This window comes from Nomascus leucogenys, chromosome 19 (assembly GCF_006542625.1).
Source record: "Nomascus leucogenys isolate Asia chromosome 19, Asia_NLE_v1, whole genome shotgun sequence".
In the NCBI taxonomy this organism is placed as follows: domain Eukaryota; kingdom Metazoa; phylum Chordata; class Mammalia; order Primates; family Hylobatidae; genus Nomascus; species Nomascus leucogenys.
This window is the reverse complement of record NC_044399.1, coordinates 1,597,472-1,619,406: the sequence shown is the minus strand read 5'-3', so window position 1 is coordinate 1,619,406 and position 21,935 is coordinate 1,597,472. Positions and strand designations below refer to the sequence as shown.

At 44.3% G+C, this 21,935-nt stretch overlaps 1 protein-coding gene across 21 annotated transcripts in view; it reads left to right on the top strand.

Annotated features, from left to right (window-relative positions):
* MYT1L (myelin transcription factor 1 like) overlaps window positions 1–21,935 on the top strand; it is a 531,685-nt gene that overhangs the window by 396,105 nt on the left and 113,645 nt on the right. For 13 of the 21 annotated variants that reach the window (XM_030799641.1, XM_030799631.1, XM_012497778.2 and 10 more), the window contains 5 exons: window positions 1,914–2,891; window positions 7,744–7,878; window positions 12,869–12,959; window positions 14,626–14,733; window positions 21,338–21,552. In XM_030799641.1, coding sequence (XP_030655501.1) covers window positions 1,914–2,891; window positions 7,744–7,878; window positions 12,869–12,959; window positions 14,626–14,733; window positions 21,338–21,552 — 1,527 coding nt within the window. The remainder of the gene's footprint in view (window positions 1–1,913; window positions 2,892–7,743; window positions 7,879–12,868; window positions 12,960–14,625; window positions 14,734–21,337; window positions 21,553–21,935) is intronic. The other 8 variants (XM_030799643.1, XM_030799637.1, XM_030799642.1 and 5 more) reach the window with 1 other exon arrangement.

Here is a 21,935-nt window from a genome sequence, read left to right as displayed (position 1 = left end):
GTTTCTTCTGTGACTCAACTTTCAAAATGCTCCAACATGTGGCCTGTGCTTTTTTGTTTTCAAATCATGGCTTATCGTTCATCTCGTGGTTGGGTCTTCATACACAATAGTGATTCTGGCTGGTAAAACTTACCTATTGTGCAGAGGTAACACAGCTCGGTTATTCTGAGGAAACTTCTCTAATCACAGCCCATGAATATAACAAAGTGCATAAATTGAGAGGAGAATATTTCTAAATATTAATTAAAACAGGATTGACTTCAAGTCCTAAAAGCTTAAACACTAGGGTATAGCAAGGGGTATGTTGGAGATTAATACTTCCACAATGTTTCTGATTCATTCACTAGTTTGATTTTCTTTCTTTTTGCTGCTCTTGGGGAATACTTTTATGCTTATAATAAAGAAGATGATTTATAGGAATTATCCAGAAGAAGGGCAATATTTGCTTCACACAATTAATGATTCTCTATGTCTAATAAAAGGTAAATTTGATTTGCTGAAGTTTAGAAAGGTGTGTCAGATCTTAAATATTTGTTCCTTCTGCGTGGGATAATAAGGATATTATTTTCTGTTATTGACATATTGAACTCCAAGTCTTTTTTCCACCAACAAAAGCCTTTTCTGCATAAAATCCATAGAGAAAACACCAGAGCCCCCATATTTCAGCTTTTAGTGTACTGGTATTTTGTAGAGGTCAATATACCTCATTTCTTTAAATCGTTAATAAACGTTAGACATTCTTCTTACTCTGGATTTTTAATCATAAAAACAAAGAACAGATGTGAAAATGGCATGCAGTTAACCAAATCTAATCTAAGGGTACAGATACATTTAGGAACTCTTTTCTTATTACTCGTATTTTGCAATGTACATGGAAGCAGTGACCTAGCATGGTGATCAGAGGTACAAATCCCAGATGCTCTTTGAGTGTGAAACAGAATATGTTTGAGATAAAACATAGGGGTTTTATGTAATTTTTAACATGGTCTTTTTAAAGAGTTTTTCTAAATACATTTTTGAGATTAAGCATGACACTTACTCACACATTATACCCACTCACCAAGCTTTTCCTGAGGCTGTGAGATGGAGGAATGTGCCAGCTCTGCCTGTCCAGTCAAACACTGTGCAGTAGCTGTACCAACTCACCTCAACCCTGCCTTTTATAGGCCTTTGGCTGCTGCACGCTTTCTCTGTCTCTCACTTTCAAACCTGTGGAGACACAGACAGAGGAATCAGATTTACTTTCTAAACATTTACTATGGAATTGCTGTTGCTTCACTGTGTATCATGATAAATTGTCTTGAAGGTATTGGATTCAAAAGACCTCTTAATTCAGCCCCAACATGTGCTAATGATTCTGAGCTCCCAATGCAGCCGGCACCCCTGCCTGACTCTCGGGAACCTGAGGCTGTCCTCTGTGTTGCCTACACGCCACTGTGAAAATAGACCATTTAAAAGCAATTGCTGCAAACATCTGCTTCCGAGTTGGCAACAAGTAAAGTTCATGAACTCTTAGAAAGCCTAGTAATGTGAGGAGCACAGTTAATACACATCTGGCAAGGCTATAGATAAAGCAAAGCCAATGGAGAAAATAAGTCATTCTCAAAATGTATGAAAAATACAAAATTAATTTTTAAAATCATATTTGCCACATTGACTGGTTTATCTTAAGATCCATTAAAGAAATTAATAATTCACAACAAGTATTTTAAATGGCCTTCTGCTTTTTAGCAACATCCGTTTTCTTTATGTCAACTTTTTCAACCCAGCTGCAAATGGGACTTATGGTTCTGTGAGATGATAGACGGTTTGACTTGCAGTTAACGTGCTGTCCATGCTGTTGCAACTAAGCTTCCAGTTCTAGCCACTTTTTCCTTTTCTTTTCTTTTTTGTCTTTTTTATTTTCTTTGCAGAAGACCATCAAATGAATTGTCACAATACTCGAATAATGCAAGACACAGAAAAGGATGATAACAATAATGACGAATATGACAATTACGATGAACTGGTGGCCAAGTCATTGTTAAACCTCGGCAAAATCGCTGAGGATGCAGCCTACCGGGCCAGGACTGAGTCAGAAATGAACAGCAATACCTCCAATAGTCTGGAAGATGATAGTGACAAAAACGAAAACCTGGGTCGGAAAAGTGAGTTGAGTTTAGACTTAGACAGTGATGTTGTTAGAGAAACAGTGGACTCCCTTAAATTATTAGCCCAAGGGCACGGTGTTGTGCTCTCAGAAAACATGAATGACAGAAATTATGCAGACAGCATGTCACAGCAAGATAGTAGAAATATGAATTACGTCATGTTGGGGAAGCCCATGAACAATGGACTCATGGAAAAGATGGTGGAGGAGAGCGATGAGGAGGTGTGTCTGAGCAGCCTGGAGTGTTTGAGGAATCAGTGCTTCGACCTGGCCAGGAAGCTCAGTGAGACCAACCCGCAGGAGAGGAATCCGCAGCAGAACATGAACATCCGTCAGCACGTCCGGCCAGAAGAGGACTTCCCAGGAAGGACGCCGGACAGAAACTACTCGGACATGCTGAACCTCATGCGGCTGGAGGAGCAGTTGAGCCCCCGGTCGAGAGTGTTTGCCAGCTGTGCGAAGGAGGACGGGTGTCACGAGCGGGACGACGATACCACCTCTGTGAACTCAGACAGGTCTGAAGAGGTGTTCGACATGACCAAGGGGAACCTGACCCTGCTGGAGAAAGCCATCGCTTTGGAAACGGAAAGAGCAAAGGCCATGAGGGAGAAGATGGCCATGGAAGCCGGGAGGAGGGACAATATGAGGTCATACGAGGACCAGTCTCCGAGACAACTTCCCGGGGAGGACAGAAAGCCTAAATCCAGTGACAGCCATGTCAAAAAGCCATACTATGGTAAAGGTAATATTTCTACCTAACGTAAGTTGCCTCATGAAAACATGAGCTAGGGCAAAGGATGTTGATGGTAGTCTACAGTTAAAGTGTGACTCACACTGAATTATGTCTCTACTGCACATTCTTAGAGTTGATTCCAGAAGGATATTTTGTGATTATGTTTCTGACGAGCAAATAAAATATTTGTCTGATAAATACATAAAGCAGCTTAATGTCATATTACTAGAGAAGATGAATAGTAGGATATTTCAGTGGGAAATGCATTCCTTGGGAAGACAAGGGTAAAGCACAGACACATCACGTGATAGAAAATATTAGGGTAAGCCTGTGCTGTTATAAATGAATCACAATCTATGCTGAGTGGCAAGGGTTTATGTAACAATTAGTCAATCCGAGGTAAAGCACATATTTTATAAATTGGATTGGGGAGGTGGCATCATGATTTATAAAATTATCAGCAAGTGACAGTTATTGATGAAACTGCCCTCATAGAAAACACCCCTGATAGAAATTGAACAGTAACTGAATGACCGATAACATAAGATAAGGGCAGTGACTGCACATTAATTATCTTAAGATAGTAAGGTAATGGAAACCATTTGCTATGCAAGGCATGGTGTGGCCTCAGCTAAGATCAATAGCAATTTCTTTAGGATATTCATTCCCTTTAACTGATTCCATTCCATTGTGGAAACAGTTATGGCGCTTTTCTCAAATATTAATTTATGATAAAGCACTCAAAAACTATCCAATATGATAGTTTGAGCTGAGTTTTCTTTTATGAAATATGTGGGCACATGTTTGCATATGTCAATGTATTTAGCTATCTTTACATATATATGTATACTATATGTATGTAAGTAGATCATGTGTATATGTATCTCCAACCTGAATGATTGTCTTCATGTTTGTAAAGAAGACGGTGTCCACTTTCAATATGAGGCAGGTTCTAATTCAGCCTAATGCATAACCTTGACTTTGTGGATATCTCCATGACAATATTCTTTTGGAACTCAGTAAGAAGCAATTTAAAACATAAAATTGGCAGTTCATTAAATCCCTCTATGTTAGCACCCAAAAGATCCTTTTCTGTTTTTTATTACATTCTATTCACGATGAATCCTGAGTTTCCTCACTGCGAACCCAATAGTGAGGTTCAGGAATTTACTTGAAAATCAGTTGCTGTATAAATTTCAAACAATCAGAAAAACTGCACTTTTTCCCACTGTGGCACAGACGTGTATTCTCCTCTCAATGTGTGCACCTACCTTCTGCGGCAAGCTAGGCATCGTTACAGCCAAGTGCAAACTGCAGAGGTACCTCAGCCAGAGGCTCAGGGACTCTCGGCAGGTGCCTGGGCACAGATAGCGTTTCAGTAGCAAGGTGAAGCTTTGCCCGTTGCAGTGTTGTTATGTAGAGAAGGGGTTGTTTTTTAGAGGAAAGAGAATCAGTAGACTCTCTAGCTCAGTAGAGCTTCAGGCCTGATTTGGGCATTTTAAAGACTATGGAACATAGCATATATGTTTAAAATTATAGTGCTATCATTGTTAACAAGATGGGCTAAAATTATCTATTAGAAATTTTTAGTTGAATTTTTGAGAATCATACAGGAATGAAACATTTTTATTTTGGGGAAGAAATAGTGTCTTCTTTTCATGTGATTGCTCAGTTGGACAAATATATTTTAGGCCTATGTTTTAGATTCCTGGATCCTAGATCTGAGGATGGAGTTTGGGCGTGAAGTAATGGAGGGTGTGCTGTGTCAAGAGAAGGCTGATTGAGCTTTTTGCAAATTATATGTTGCGGTGGCTTCTTTGGTTTCTTGGTCCCTTTAAGTTCAGCGGCTTTATGCAAGTTTTGACTCTTTTTGTTTTGTTTTTGTTTTGTTGTTTTGTTTTGTTTGCAAGAAAATGGAATTCAAGCTGCTTGCTTCCCCTGTATAAATGGGGGTCGGGTGGGAATGAACAGTAAGAACTGAGACGTGCTTTTTCCCTGAAGGGAGGAAAGGTTGCAGATTTGGACTTTCCTGTAAGCGGAAGGCCTTGACTCCCGTCTCTCCCAGCTGTTCCAGGTCTTCCTGCTCTGACCAAAGCTCATTTCTGTATCTGTCAGTGTCTTCCACATTATTCCAAATGTCCTTCAAGATGTCTGTAGTTATATTCAGAACAAAATACATGCAGCCAAGCAAGGCCAACAAAGTAGAGCAAAGAAACTCCCTTAAAAAATAGTGTGGGCGGATCACGAGGTCAGGAGATCGAGACCATCCTGGCTAACACGGTGAAACCTGTCTCTACTAAAAATACAAAAAATCAGCCAGGCGTGGTGGTGGGCGCCTGTAGTCCCAGCTACTCGGGAGGCTGAGGCAGGAGAATGGTGTGAACCCGGGAGGCGGAGCTTGCAGTGAGCTGAGATTGTGCCACTGAATTCCAGCCTGGGGGACAGAGCGAGACTCTGTCTCAAAAAATAAAATAAAATTAAATTAAATTAAATTAAAATTAAAATTGTGGTACTATCTCACCAACACAGCCAACAGAGAATTCCTGCAACCACTAGCATGTCAACAGGCTCTATTTTCAGACACTCTGTTATTTTATTAAAACTGGAGAGAACACTTGTATTCTTATTTCTACACAATCTTCTCAAACTGATTTAAATTATCAACGAGTAACATTTCCAAAATCTTGAGCTAATGCAAAAGGCCTGGATCATGGACCTCCTCTGTCTTCTACCCAATCGCCTGCTCTAACAGAGGGAAGGGAGCAAGCTAAACAGCGCACTTTTTTTTTCTGTAAGTTGTTGCAAAAGGTGTTTGGTTAAATTATTAGTCCCTTTGCTTGCTTGGTTATTTTGTGTTTGCTTGTATGTTTGCTTTTGAGATTGCAAGAGAAAAGACACCAAGGGGAGGTAACCGTAAAGGCAAATAGCATGACCCCACGTCAACCAGGACCTCATGCATCGAGAGGAGACTATACCCTTGTCGTCTTCCAAAACCCAAAATGCTTTGGAGCCACACTGTTTTCATGCAAATCCCTATTTAATTTCACAGCACTTTCGATATCTGTGAAGTCATATATTTTGCTAGGTAATCGTAAGTGTCGTGATAAAATAGGGTCACTTAAGGACAAATAATAGATACACCTTACACTTTTTTGCACCAGCCACTAGCCGTTTACATCTAGTTCAAATCTCTTATCTCAAGTTTATGATTGTCAATATTTCTTTTGAAACTGTTAGTGTGCACTTACTACTTTATATTTGTAGTGATTTATATTTATAGTAATTTATCCCAACATTGTTATGAAATTACTGAAAAGGCAATAAAGTGCTAGGCATTTTTGTTTGCAGGTGTAAGAGAGGTTTCAGTAATGTAATTAGAAATTGAAGCCACAACCACATAATTTTAGATTTGTTCTCAAAGGTTCTTCTTGAAATAATGGTAGGAAAGTAGCGGATGATTGTACAAACGGTATTTCCCTCAACACCAGTGCTGGCTTAAGAGTTTCCAGTACAAGAGAGGCACATTATGCAGAATAAGATGCTAGCTAAAAAAGAAAACGGGAGTGTTTTTATATGAACATGATGGCATTTGTCTTCTCCTGCTAGTCCTTTGTCTATTTCAAGTTCACCTGAACGAATGAAAAGTCCGTAAAAGTTCAAAAAATTCTAAATCCAGCTTTTTATTGATATAAAGTGAATTCTTAACTGAAAGTAAAACATGTATTTTCTAGCAATCATGATTGGCCTGATTAATGGAATATCAAAAAGAACTAATCCCTAAAGAAAATTTAACTATTGCATTTCTGGACTAACTAAAAATAATCGCTATCTGTTGGTGATCTGAGCAACTGGTTTTCAAAAACTGGCTAAAAATACAGTGTTTCACACACTTAGATTTACTGTTTGGTCTGAGCTTTAGAAATATTATCTGAAGTTATTATATTGCATATTTATGAATTGTAGTCAATTCTGGGTATAGAAATAATTTTATTAGCAATATCATTACATTTCTGGCCTCTAGTATTGAATTTTTTTTTTAACCGAAGCTCTGCCCTAATTTGCCCTTGACTGGTACTTGCAGAGAAGCCGACAGGGCTGTAGAAACCCATTACTTCTTAATTTTGTGTATGCATGCACGGCATTCTACGAGCCTTCCTCTGGTTCCAAGTACAGATGAAGAAATCAAAACAAAAGGCTGCTCCCGTGGCTTCTGAAACATGTTGATTACCCGTCACCTCTGTCAGGTGGGCTTTCCACCTTTTTGGTCATTTGCTTACAGTGCCTTCTGAGAGTTCAGTTTATTTTCAGAAAAGTGCTGAATTGGTGTGCTATGAAACAATGTCACTTGACCTCCAGAGAGCAAATTTCAATGTCAGTAAAATCCTGCAGCTTCTAGTGTATGCGATCAGAGCACTCAATAAGAAAGAAATTCAGCTAAAGAGTTTTTGAATGGAATGACACTCTCTGGTTGAATTTCACAGAAAATTGCTGAATGATGACAGCACACAATTTCGTTCTCTAAGAAGGTCACTGTCTCATCACGATTTACGTTGATTCCTTTGAGCAACACAGCTTATCATGTAACACACGGGAAAATAATGAATCAGAGTTAAGGTTGAGGGGTAGGCTTTTCTTTAGAATAAAAATTAAAATACTTTATGATTCATGATTATACTGTGTAAGGTTGAAAAAAGTCACCCAAAACCAAAGAACTATCTAAGCAAAAGTCTGATGTCACAGCCTATCCCCCTGACACCTGCTTTATTTCTTTCTTTAGCAAGGTTTCTTCAGATTGTGAAGTAATCACATTTGTCTTTGATTGGTAAACATTTATTCTCTTGGCACCTGTTGTCGCTTTTAGATCCCTCAAGAACAGAAAAGAAAGAGAGCAAGTGTCCAACCCCCGGGTGTGATGGAACCGGCCACGTAACTGGGCTGTACCCACATCACCGCAGCCTGTCCGGATGCCCGCACAAAGATAGGGTCCCTCCAGAAAGTAAGTCACGTCTCACCGCTACCCTTGGGGGTGCAAACACCCATGACTCTGTCTCTGTCATCCCTCTTGCCTGACGTCATCTCCATTGTACGGCTCGGTGCGACCTGATTTAACTAGGCCCCTACTTAACTTGATGGGCAACTGATCCAGGATTCGTGGGCATGCCAATGGCACAGCCCCAGGAGAGTGGTGCACCGTGAAGCCCACCACCCTAACAAAGCTCCTGCACAGGCCTGGGTTCTAGTCCCGAGTTCAGCTCTGACCTGCTCTGTGACCTTGGGCAGGTTGCTTCCAGGCATCTCTTCTCATAATTGAAGAATTGAATTCGATGGGCTCTAAGACCTCCCTTCCAGCATGAAACTGCCAGGAATCCCAGAGGAGAGAGGCCTTGAGACAGACATTTCTTGCCCAAATATCTGGATTTCTGTACATCATCCAAATGCATATTTAGATCTGAAGTTTTATTGCATTTCACCTGTAAAGTCTGTCTCATGTCATAGTTGTCTCGACATTTCAACACTGTAGGTTCTTCAATAAGGAAGGAGGTTGAAATCAGATGGGTTTTGATCTTAAGCATTCTTTTTAATTAATTAGGTTCTGATCATGTGGAATAAATCCATGAATATAGCTAAATTTTTTTAGAATTGAAATGATATATATCTTTTTTTGTTTATCCTTTCAGCACATAAAGTATGCCAATAAATTAAATACCGCAGCTAGAATTGATGGTTCAGGGAAAAGGCACATTCTCAGAAATGAGTATATGAGTTTAAGGTTCTGGTTTTGAGTCTACAGCGTGGGAAGAGTTTCCCTTACTGTCTAAGACACAGTTTCTAGTGGGGAACATGTCATAATATGGCTTGAGAGATGACAAGATGACCAGTTAATTACTTCAAGGCCCTTTTGAGGACTGTCCCATTAAAATGGGTAACTTTGAGATACCTGAGAGCAAAACCTGTCAGCACAAAGAAACGTTCTCAGGAGCATTTGGGACTTAGGAAGTTTTCGCTGAACATTTTCCAGTGAAAGATCTGTAGATGCGATTATGGCTCCAGGTTTTCAAATGGCTCCTCAAAATAGCAAACCTGTGTGTTCTGTAACCATCTTGTGAACAAGCATGAAGAGCTGTAAAAATAAACAAATGAGAGCGAGTGGCTCCAATCCCGTGTGTTACATGAGCAGGAAGACAGCATGGTTTGACAACAGCTTTCGTGTGCCCAGCACACACTTGGTGCCGGGACGCAGCTCACACCCAGCAAACACGAGTTCACCTAACCCCCAATCAACACTGCAGGGCAATACCCGCCCTTTCGTTCGGCTGAGGAAGATGAGAGTCAGACACTCTGCCACCCCCTCTTTCCAGAGGTTAGCCAATGCCTGGCAAATTGAGGATGTGCCATTATCTTCTTAAACAAATCTGAGCAGGTACTAACTTGCTCAAGTAAGCTAAGATGTAAATCCGTATCCGTCTGACCTCTGAGCCTGTCTGTCTCCTCTGAAACCTGGGTTTGGTGTTCTGGTTTCCGTCTGAACACACAATGTGACACCCAGCACCTTGCAGCTCTCTGTACTTCATCTTCCTCATCTGCAAAGTGAGGCAGGAGGACCAAGCTCTAGTGTTTTAAGAAGAAAGAGTTTCTTTATGTGTTTTCTAAGACCTACATTTTCACCTTCAAGGTAGATTATCAGCTCCTTTTTATGGATGGGAAATTCTTCTGACTCCCTGTTTTCACAGGACAGGCCTAAATGAAGTGGGAGTGTGGAGTGTGGACTGGCAAGGTGCCCTTCGCGCCGGCTGCAGATGCCTCCCAGGGCCAGATCGCTCTCGGAGGCAGGGAGGCTCGGCTCTGACATGGGCGGCACTGGTGCATGCCAGACAGTACAGAGGAGGCTTCTCAGCCTTTGCTCCTGTGCGATTCTTTATAACACCACAAGCATTTACAGAAAACGGTTAGAGAATTCCATCCATAGAAGGCTTTTAATTTTTTTTTTCTGGGCTAGTTTCCCCTAATCATCATTTCTGTCCAACTAAATTCCATAAAGAAACCAGCAGCACACTGTGTCAGGACCACCAAGGATATGCCATTGCCCGAGACACCGTACTGGCCCTCAGAGAGCTCCCAGCCCGGCTGAGAGAAGGGCATGGGCATGAGGCTGGGGCTGTGCACGAGGCTGGGGCTCTGCACGGTGGGGACTCCACAGCATGGTCTAGGCGGGAGGGAGAACCGCTCCCAGGGCCCCCAAGGCCGCCCTGACGTGATGCTCCACCTGTCCTGTGTGAGAGGCGAGGAACCCACAGCATTTTCTAAAGGTGGTTGTACAAGTGCACACAAGAGTTCAGGGCATGGAAAAGACAGTGGTAGTGGGAATGGAAAAGCTGGGGCAGATTCACAAAACATCCAGAGATAGGCGGGCAGGCTGGGGAGGGCAGCACACGTGAGGAGTAAGAGGAGACGGGAGACCGAGAGGATGCCAAGGGTTATAGCCTCAGTGAACTTCAGGACGCCAGGGCCGATAATCCGTACAGAAAGCTGAGCAGCAGGGCCACATTTGGTGGAGAAACCGGGACTTGTATTCTTCCCACTTGAGTTGGAGTAGCTGTATGATATTCCGCAGGGTTTGGGGAGGTGGCTCTGGAGGCCTGGGGAGGTCAGGTGCAGAGGTGGCTACCTGGATACCGTCCTTGGAGCAGCATTCGTGGAAACTGATAGTGGAATTGCTTAGGGAGGAGGCATAAAGCAGGAATGAAGGAGGGCCCATAAGTGGGAAGTTTGGCCATGAATGTATGTTAAGATAAAGCACAGAAATAGGAGCAGGTGGAGGAAAATCAGAGAAACAGAAAACCAGGAGAGGAAGGTGTTTCTGATAAAGCCCGGTGTGTCTGAGAGGAAGAACTGCAGGGGTCACAGGGTTTTTTTGTTTTTGTTTTTGTTTTTTGTTTGTTTGTTTTTTTAGACAGAGTCTCGCTCTGTCGCCCAGGCTAGAGTGCAATGGTGCAATCTCGGCTCACTGCAACCTCCGCCCCCTGGGTTCAAGTGATGCTCCTGCCTCAGCCTCCTGAGTAGCTGGGATTACAGGTGCATGCCACGACGGCTGGCTAATTTTTGTATTTTTAGTAGAGACGGGATTTCACCATATTGGTGAGGCTGGTCTCGAACTCCCGACCTCATGATCCGCCCGCCTCAGCCTCCCAAAGTTCTGGGATTACAGGCGTGAGCCTCCGCGCCCAGCAGGGTTTCTTGAGTAAAAGCCTCTTGTTGACGCCAAGAGACAGATGTGAGAAGAGGAGAGAGGGATAGGAGCTGCACATGCTGCAGAAGTTTGAGAAATGTGATTGAGATGGATGAAGTAGCAGCAGAGTGTAGACCAAGGATAGCAAGGACACTCCACCTCAGGAGGATTCAGGGGCGAGGCTGGGAGTGTGCATCCCCACACAGCAGGAGAGAGGCATAAGGTCCATTTGCCATCTGGACCTCAGGTCAGAGTGACCCCTGTGTGCCATCCCCAGGGAAGACTGTATGTGAAAAGTTTACCATAAAAGGAAAGGAAAGGTGCAGGTGCATGTCAGGGGAGCCGTGTGAAGGGAAGCATTTGTGTGCTGTTGTCACACGGTGGTGGACAAGTGGTAAAGAAGAAAGAATGAACAAAGTAGGTAGATCGACGTCCTGCAGGAAGGAGGACCACGCACATGCTTCCTGGAGAGGCCTCCTTGAAAGGGAGGAGCAGCACTTCTTCCTCTGGGACAGGGAGGAAGGGGGCGGGGAACTGTGCTTGGATCCTCTCAGAAAGGAACCCTCCTGTGACCCCCTCCAGCCAGGTCCCAGCACAAGATGAGCCAAAGGTGGACTCACTTTGATCATTCATTTTTCTGACAGCACTTACTAGGACCTACCACATCCAGGACAAGCCAGGAACTGTGGGAGCGATAAAGCTAACATCAAAGCAAACTCTGCTGAAGGGACTGCCCAGCAGTAAGAAGACAGGGTGTGCACTCAGATAACAGCAACATCATGTGGATGTGGGATTCAGTGCCCAGCAGACTGCAGGGGAAAGAGAGAGGTTGTTCTAGAGAAGGAGGAAAAGTGTAGAAAATACAATTACATCACTAGGGTAGGCAGATCTGTTTTGAATAGACCTTCCATGTTCACCTGGCCTCAGGCTGTCAGGGAAAGCCGCCACCCCATTTCCCTGGAGTTTGGAGACAGCGGGCTCAGAGGAGCAGAGCATGATGCAGAAGGGGTCCGTGTGGGGGTCCCTTCGTCCCTGCTACCCTTCCCCCAGATCCCAGAGTAGTAGAGTGTTCATGAAGGACCAGAAAAGAAGGAAGACACAAATAAGTCAGGTCCAACACCACTGCTGGGAAAATGCAAGCAGCTCTCCCCTGCCGACCGACCAGTAGCATCCTTGCACCACAAAAGGTGTCCGTGCGGCCTCTCCCGCTTGTTAATTTCACAGGGTAAAAACACAGAATGCTTACTATTCTAGCTCATCCTATTTAAAGAATAATAAAGCACTTGATTCCTAAAGGAAGAGTGAATACTTAATTCATTTTATTGAAAACCCAGGTTTGTGGTTCTGTATTCATCTACCCACCACACGTTCATAATGCTGTGTGTTTCCAAAGCACAGGCATGTTTTGAAAATCGCCAGCCTCTGTGTTGTTCTGTGGCTGATCGATACTCCGTGCTTATGCATGGATAATGTCTGTGAGGCCCTCGCTCCCCTAGCCCATCGGGAAAGAGTCGGTTCTGTGTTCTCTGAACTCCCCAGCTCCCGGGTCCAGCGCCCCTGCTGTGCGAGGCCCTCAGCATAGGGTCCAGTCAAACTTCTTTCTCCTCCCATGTGTGTTTTCCTGACCATGCCCATCACAAACGTTTGTAGGACTGTCTATCATGAGTGACCTGGCCTTTGTTAAATGACTGCGTTTTCATGTGTCCTAACCATGCCTCTGTTTTAACGCTGGCTGTTCTCTTTGCCTCTCCCTGTCAAGTCCTTGCCATGCATGAAAGTGTCCTCAAGTGCCCCACTCCGGGCTGCACGGGGCGCGGGCATGTCAACAGCAACAGGAACTCCCACCGAAGGTAAGCCACACGTGCGGCACTGGTGTGGGAGGGAGCGCCGGCCACTCTCCATGCCTTCTCCTTCCCGGGGGGCCTGCCACGCTCCGTGTGGTGCTCCCCACGGTGCTCCCCAAGTACAGGCACCTCCATATAACGCACGGGAGTGAAAGCACTCCATGCCCTAGTGGTGCAAACTGGATGGTTTTAGTTGCCCCCTCTACCTTATCATAGCAGGGTATAGTATCAGGAGTGGAAACCATGACCATTTACAATGGCTGGAAGGAAGGAGGCCAAGCCTTCGCTGTCCTCCGGGGTGAAGACAGGGCTGTCCTAGTGTTCATTGGACAGGACGTGGCCTGGAATGCAGCAAGCCTGTACAGTATGTAGCTTGGCTTGGCTGCCCTTGGAATTCTGCAGAAACCCCAGGTCACAAGTATGGACGTCTTCAGAAAACCTGCAGATGTTTAGCAGGCTGGGGGGTGGTCTGTGGGAGGCTGGGGTGCCGGGGAAATAGACTCTGGACTCCCGCTAACCAGTGGACTCAAAATCACTCTTTTGTTTGTGAAAGATTGCAGTTCTCTTTTCCTGTCCTTTGCAGACTTGATAAGAATTACTCAGCTGCCCATAATATTCCGTTCTTATCTGGTAGCTTTTTTTTTTCCAGAGGCCTAAAAGTGATTCTTTTAAAGTTTGTCTTAAGTCTATGGTTTTATGAGTTCACATAAAATTATATCTAAAAGAAGGAAACTTATAAGCTTCACTCTAATTTTTGCTTGTCTGACTGGCAAGCCTGGTTCTTTGTGTTAAATTTATAATGAAACAAATGGCCACTGTGCCCTCCAGAGACATTCAGGTGTTTAATCTGCAGAAGCAGGAAATGATCGATAGGTTGGAGAGGTGCGTGCTGTGTACTGTTCGATGCAGCAGCCGCAGCGTCAGGGCCTCTGTCAAACCTCAGCACGGGCGTATTTTTGGGATATGACACATATATGGGGTTAGCGTCTGTGCGTATGAGCAGATATGCATGTAGACACCCACAGAGCAGACACAGTGATTTCACAGAAAGTGAGCTTGCACACAAAAGAGCCCAGCTGCCGTCTCCTCTGTCTAGACTACGCCTGAACTATTTGGCTCCACGAAACATTTTATTGCAGTCCTAGAAATCATTCTGCTTTCCCCTCCACTTTCATTTCCCTGCTTGGGGAGAACACCAAAGGGCTAAAGTCAGACGGGCCCACCAGAGGCCACAGTCAATAGCATTTAGGAAATCAGCTTGGAGCTCCATCTTCTGGTAACAGTCAGTTCATTGCCATTCTTGGGCTTAAAAACTCATCCTACCCAAGCTGTTAATTCTTCATCTCCAGAAATGGAATCTGTCTACAGTTTTCACCAGCTATGTCCTCCCGAATGCATGGGAGCTGGGACTGTCACTGGGAAAGATTGAATACACCTCACACACAGCACTGCCGCCAGCATTCTCTGCTGCAGACCAGCAGAAAGCATGCACCTGGAAGCATGACTACCTCCCCTCTCCCAGTCCACCCATCAGGATTGCCCGTGCTAGGTTTGGGAAACTACCTCTCCCCCACCAGCTGCACCTGCATCAGGGTCTTGGTGCTAAGGGAGGATTAGTGTGCTGTGAAGGCGTTTGAGGTGGGACCATTCAACCCGCTTTCTGTGATTGCAGCCTCTCCGGATGCCCGATCGCTGCAGCAGAGAAACTGGCCAAGGCACAGGAAAAGCACCAGAGCTGCGACGTGTCCAAGTCCAGCCAGGCCTCGGACCGCGTGCTCAGGTATCCAGCAGGAGTGCGCCATCCGTGAGCTCTATCCACAATCTGCCCCACACCTCAGAGCGCTGGGGACACCCACTCAGGGCATGTCCCTACAGCAGCAGGGGCAGGGACTGGAGGGTGGGGCTGTGCTGGAAGCCGGGGCCAGGATCCCTCACTCCAGGCCAGGCTGTGTGAGGGCAAGAGTGTCATTCTTCCCCTGGTGTCTGCAAACTCACAATTTACATGAGAGAATTGGAGGAAATCATTTCTGGTTTTGTTTCTGGACCTGGTATTTCATGAGTCTGAGTGCTAGATGAAAGGGAAGCTTTGAAAATTAATGAGATGTCCAAGGTAATTTCCTCATATTTTGGAGGATAGGGCCTCACACCAACCTAAGGCTGATGCTGATGTTTCTGACGATGCCAGGGGTATGAACATCCCACGCACACGTGTGGAAGCTCTCGTGTGCAAAACCGGCAGAGCTCCCTCCTGTTACGCCCAACGCCCTGAGGTGTAGGTGGGAGTAGGTATTGTCACCTCCGTTTGGCAAGTGAGAAAACCCAGGGTGCAGCGGTTAAATGACTGACCCGAATGTTACAGTGGGTCAATCAGTGTTAGAATGTTACAGATCATCCGGCTGAAACCACTGTTTTGTTTAAGTTTCGGGAGGATAAGCCCTTCTATACATCTTTCATTCTTTCATTCTTATGAGTTGTTTCAAACCCTCATCCACATGAAAACTATGACAATTGTCACATATCCTGCCTTTTCACACAACATCACAGCAGAAACATGCGTCCTTGTCTCTATGTAATCATCTTAATTGTCATCTTCACGCTACGTATATTCTACTGTTCAGATGTACCCCGCAGTGCCAAAACTAGGTTCTAGCTTTGAGGCATTCAGGCTGTTTCCCGCTTTTACTGTTAAAGAGAGGGCAATAATAAACATTTCTTTCATATATATAGCACTTTGCCTCCGTTATTTCTTTGGCTACTCAGAAGGCTGAGGTGGGAGGATTGCTTTGAGCCCAGGAGGTCAAGGCTGCAGTGAGCTGTGATTGCGCCACTGCACTCCAGCCTAGATGACAGAGCAAGACCCTGTCTCAAAAAAATAAAAAAGTAAATTATTTATTTAGGATAAATCTCTTGGAGCAAATCACTGGGCAAACAATATGAATATCCTTTTTGTTCTTGAGTATTATTTCATAACATCCCAAGAAGCTTCTAACGTAGTAATTAAACTCCCTTCCTCCCTAAATAGAAAAGTTAAAATCTTTATAGAAAATTATAAATATTTATTTAAGCAAAAATAAGAAAACAAACCAATCTACGACCCTAGTATCAAGAGATAACGCCCAATAAATTGTGGCACAGGTACATCTAGAGTTTTCTGCATTTGGGGGTTCTGGGCTGAAGTGCCCCCAGAGCACCCATCTCAGGGAGCCACCCCTTCCGGGAAATGCACCCACCTTCCGTATGGCTGCACAAGTCATAGGCCACCCTCCCTCTCCCCACCAGCCCACAGCTAATTATTGGCAGCATGAAAACCACCCCCACCCAATAAAACAGACCAACCCAAGGGGCTGCGTAATCCAACAAGGGATCGTTATTAGTCAAAGGAGAATTTGAAATTTGGTAGGGAGAAATTTGTTGCTGAGGGCTTTTATTAATTTTCTTCAGCCTACTTTGGCCAGACCCCTCAGAAGCTGGAAGAACTCCAGTACCTGGCCTTTCTTGGAGTCACCAGGTGACTGCACTGCCCACCTTCGGGCTGCCCTGCTCCCAGGGACTGCACTGCCCACCTACGACTGTCCACCTATGGGCTGCCCTGCCCTCGGGGACTATACTGCCCACCTACAGGCTGCCCTGCTCCTGGGGACTGCATGGAGTAGGGATTTCAGGGAGAAGCTCATGGCAGCTGGAGACCGACCAGGCATCCATGTAATTGTGAATACCACCTTGTTCAAACACAGCCTGCACTCCTATGTTCCAGCCTGAAGCCTTCTGTGCTGCTCCTGTGGCTTCGTAATGCAGCATCCCTGTCTCTGGATTGGTGCAAAGAAAACCCCACCACATGCCAACTGAGCAGAGGCTGGGAGTAACTACTGTGCAGCTGCCAGCCATTCTCCTCTGTGTCTCTGGCTGGAATGGGAACCAGGCCAGGACAGGGCTTTTAACAAGAAGAAAGAGACCCCAGTCTCACCGCAGTGCGAGGGCTCGGGCCAGCCCAGCAATGCATGCTGACCAACCACAGCCACTCCTGGTTGTCCAGGGAGGCGCTGGGTGCTGGGCCGTGCACTGGCCCTGCGTGAGGCTCCTGCGGGCTTTCTGCCTCCACGGGGCTTACCTGGCACGCCGGGTGTGACACCTGGAGGACGGGTCCCTGTCCCAGCACGTCTGTATTCCCCACAGCGTCTCCATGTAGGGGTGCTCATTCAGCGGAAAAGGAAGAGACAGGAAGGAAGAAAAGAGAATGAAGTTAAACCTACGGTCATTTAACTAGTTACGATTCTAAAAAGTCCTTAAATAAATGGTTCAGTGAACAAGGGCCTGAGACTTAAGTAGGTGCTTCCAATCCTGGCCAAGTTCATAGCCTCCTTCCCAGCCCCGGACTCGCAGCCTCTGTCAGCGTGTGGCGTCCGGCCCTCTAGCCGAAGCCTCTCCTCCCCTCCTCCCTCCCTCTGATCTGGTCCTGATCTTTTCAAGGCTTGGGGATTATGCTTCTCCCAGGCCCAAACTCTTTGGCCTTGCCCGCCAGGTGAATAAACAGATTGCCCGTGGGCTGATCTGGTCCCAGGCTGCCAGGCTCTTGCTATTCCCTGAGGGTTCTCCTGGCTTTTTTGCCTCCTCACCTTTGGACACGGAGTTTCTTTCCCTGGAATGTTTTCTTACCACCCCCTCCGCACACTCCCCCCACGGATCTTAACCTTAAAAATCAACCCATTCTGTAAAACTTGCTGCAAACATCCCTTTCTCCATTCAAACGTAACTGAATTCCATAGCCTGGAGTGTTCTCTCTTCTCTAGAATTCTCATAGCATTTGGACCCTTGAAATATGATCACATCACCCATGGTCTTTTGTGTTTTTTTTTTAATTTAAGAAAAATTTTTAGAGACAGGGTCTCACTGTGTCGCCAGGCTGGAGTACAGTGGCACAATTATGGCCCACAGCAGCCTTGATGTCCTGGACTCAAGCGAGCCTCCCGCCTCAACTCCTGAGTAGCTGGGACAATGAGCACGCACCATCACGCCTGGCTCATATTTTTATTTATTTATTTATTTATTTATTTATTTATTTATCTGGAGAGATAGGGTCTCCCTATATTGCTCTGGTGGGTGTCAAACTCCTGGGCTCAAGTGATCCTCCTGGCTCAGCCTCTCAAAGTGTTGGGATTACAGGCATGAGCCACCATACCCAGCCTGCCCCAGCATCTTTTAAAGCAAGGCCTACAGGTTTATTCATTTATGTACCGTCATATTATCTGGGAAAATGTCTCAAGAACAATAGACAATCAATTATTACATGATTTTATTGATTTGACAAGAAGTAAATCGGCTAAATTAATGAAATCGCAATAAATGTGTTGGTGATTTGGTAAATAAATTGGATATTTAACCAATATCCAATTTACATATATATAATTGGATATATATCCAATACTGTTATAAAAGTATAGATATGGCTATCAGTCTAAAATCTGACTTTCTTTTCTAAAAAATTCAGTTATCAAAACTTTGTAACTGCACCAAAACCAATATAAATTTATGAAATAGAGTAAAAAGAGATTATCTACATGGGTGCCTATTAGGTCAGAATTTATAACAGCAACAAAATCAAAAAGTTGAAAAATAGTTAAATAGTATAATATTCATTGATTTCAATATCATTCTGCTATTAAGAACTGTTTTTAAAGTCTGAGAAACAAAAAGGAAAATTAAATCTCATGTAAAATGGAAGCATAAAATATGTAAAAGTGTAAGATTCTAACTATTTAAGTAAATATAAAATGCATTTAGTTGATCATAAAAAATACACCAGAACCTTAAAAGTTTTTATCTCTAGAAGAGCTGTAGGTGATTTTTTAAAAAATAGCTTTTGTGTCTTCTAAATATTTTTTCAGTGAATCATAAAAAAGCAAAACATAATCATGAAAATAGTCATAAAAAAGCAAGAGAATAGTCTTAAACCTGTTATCTGTAAGGCAAGTATAGATGATCTTGGTGTGCCTGTGTGCATCATCTTTAGAAAGAGAACAGGGACCCAAGAGAAAATATATTTATTCAGACACACAAGAATACTTGTGGAAAATAAGTTAGGAAAGGAACAAATCAAAACCCCTCAGATTTCCATCCCCAGGGAGAACAATCAAAATATTGTTTGCACATCTGTTGCCAAAGAGTTTCCTTCATAAACAGTACACATTTGTACCTGCTGATATTATAATTTCATACATCTGCTAAAATTTCACATTTGTGCTAGAGGTACAGGCAATATTGCAGATCTTACTGATACTAGTAATCAGGAAATAGGATCTTACTCAAAAATTACTGTCTTCCTCCAGGTGTGATTGCATATGCCTGTAATCCCAGCACTTTGAGAGGCCGAGGCGGGTGGATCACCTGAGGTCAGGAGTTGGAGACCAGCCTGGCCAACATGGTGAAACCCTGTCTCCACTAAAAATAGAAAAATTAGCTGGGCATGGTGGCGGGAGCCTGTAATCCCAGCTACTTGGGAGGCTGAAGCAGGAGAATCACTTGAACCCTGGAGGTGGAGGTTGCCTTGAGCCGAGACCATGCCATTGCACTCCAGCCTGGCAACAGAGCAAAACTCCATCTAAAAAAAAAAATGGCTGTCCTTCCTAAGCTGACTATGAACCTAACACTAATACATGATTCACCACCTTTTGTTTTTTCCTGCTTGGTTGGGTCTTTATTTGGAATACATTTTATATAGTTTAGAATGATAAAAATTCAACAAGAAACTCTCTGCCTTTAAAATTCAACGTTTTCTTAGCTTTATAGTGTGTAAAATGATGCTGATGTGAAAAGGTCTGTAAGTATTTTTTTGAAAAAGGATCACTTGATGCCCAGGGTTCAAGACCAGCCTGGCCAACTTGGCAAAACCCTGTCTCTCTAAAAATACAAAAATTAGCCAGGCGTTGTGGTTCATGATGTAATCCCAGCTGCCTGGGAGGCTGAGGCACGAGAATCGCTTGAGAAAAATACAAAGATGGCAGATGAGACTGTAGGATGTTACGATTAAGAATGCATCTATGGCCGGGCGTGGTGGCTCATGCCTATAATCCCAGACTTTGGGAGGCCGAGGTGGGTGGATAACTTGAGGTCAGGAGTTTGACACCAGCCTGGCCAATGTGGTGAAACCCTGTCTCCACTGAAAATACAAAAAAATTAGCCAGGCATGGTGGAGGGCACTTGTAGTCCCAGCTACTTGGGAGGCTGAGGCAGGAGAATGGCTTGAACCCAGGAGGCCGGGGTTGCAGTGAGCTGAGATCACGCCACTGCACTCCAGCCCAGACCACCAGACTGAGACTCCATCTCAAAAAAAAAAAGAATGTGTCTGTATCTGATTCTACAAAACCTGACCAGCTCTTCAGTGTCCAATCCATGAAGCCTCGAGCCCAGTGAGACTGAGGAGCTGTCGAGGGGGAGGACAGAACACAGGACCCTTAGTGCACTGTGGGACCCTGCATGGCTGTGTCAGAAAAAGGACATCAGTGGAGAAACTGGTCAGATCCAAATACAGCCTCCAGTTTAGGAAAGAACTCCATACTAATGTTAGTTGCCTGGTTTTGCTCTTGTCTTACGGTTATGAAGATGGTCACATTGGCAGAAGTTGGTGGCAGGGTGCAAAGAAAACCTCTGTGCAACTTTTCTGCAAGTCTAAAACTATTTCAAGTATAAAGTCTAAAAACTCCACTTATGAGCTAGACCGATGAAGAGGTGGACACACACACACACACACACACACACAACACGGTGTCTATGAGTGAGCAACGACCCAGTGTCTTTCCTTTTAAATATTTTATTCCAAAGACAATAAGAAATCACTACTAGATAAAAACGTTGAATGCATATTCTAGTACTTGACAAGGTACATTACCACCTAGCCTACCTCATTGTCCAGTTAGGTACATTTTGATCTGGTTCTGTCTCAGTCTGTGTCCCTAAGAGTATTTCTTTACTTCCTCTTACTTTTTAAGGGGGATTTTTTATTGAGGCAACGTCTTTATGTATAATTCGGCAACTCTTTGTAACCATTGCAAAGAAATTTCAGGACTGGAATTGTCCCCATCTTCATATCTCATGTCATCACCAAGCCACCAGACCTCTTACAGGAAAGGAGGAAAAAGGGACATATTTAAAGATTTTATTTCTTGTCCTTTTTTATTGCCAAAGTTGACTGTTAGGCAGTTTATTTGATGCTATATAATTAAAACACACTTTGTCTTTTCTTCAGAAAATAAAAAAGTTGTAGTTTTAGTGAAAGGTTCTGATTCTTTAATACATTTTAAAAAGTAAGATATTCTAGTTTTAACGTGAAGCTCGTCGCGTACAAAGCCACAGGAAAGCAAGCTGTTGTTTGTTTTCTTGTTTACTTCCAGGCCAATGTGCTTTGTGAAGCAGCTGGAGATTCCTCAGTATGGCTACAGAAACAACGTCCCCACAACTACGCCGCGTTCCAACCTGGCCAAGGAGCTCGAGAAATATTCCAAGACCTCGTTTGAATACAACAGTTACGACAACCATACTTATGGCAAGCGAGCCATAGCTCCCAAGGTGCAAACCAGGGATATATCCCCCAAAGGATATGATGATGGTAGGAGGTGCACACTCTTATACATGAGAGACACGTTGCCATTGATGATGTTGTTGTTGTGTATATCAATGTCCTACAAATTAGTTGAGCGGTGGTGGTCACTCGATGGGTACCAAAAGAACAGGACGTTCGTAGCACAGCCCAGGAGCTGAAAGCCCCTCAGGTCCACACAGCTGTAGGTGAGCAAAACTTCAGGGGAAGGAAGGAGATGGTTTCCCCTCAATAATTCCGAGACAGCGCACTCGGCTGCTCGTGGAATGTGGAGAGGGAGAAGCTATGGACTGGCTCATTGTCTTTTGTGGTACTGGGAAGACAGTGCCCTTGTCTTATATGCTTCCTTTAGATAAATGCCTCGGAGACAGACAGTGCAGGGGGAGCCAGCA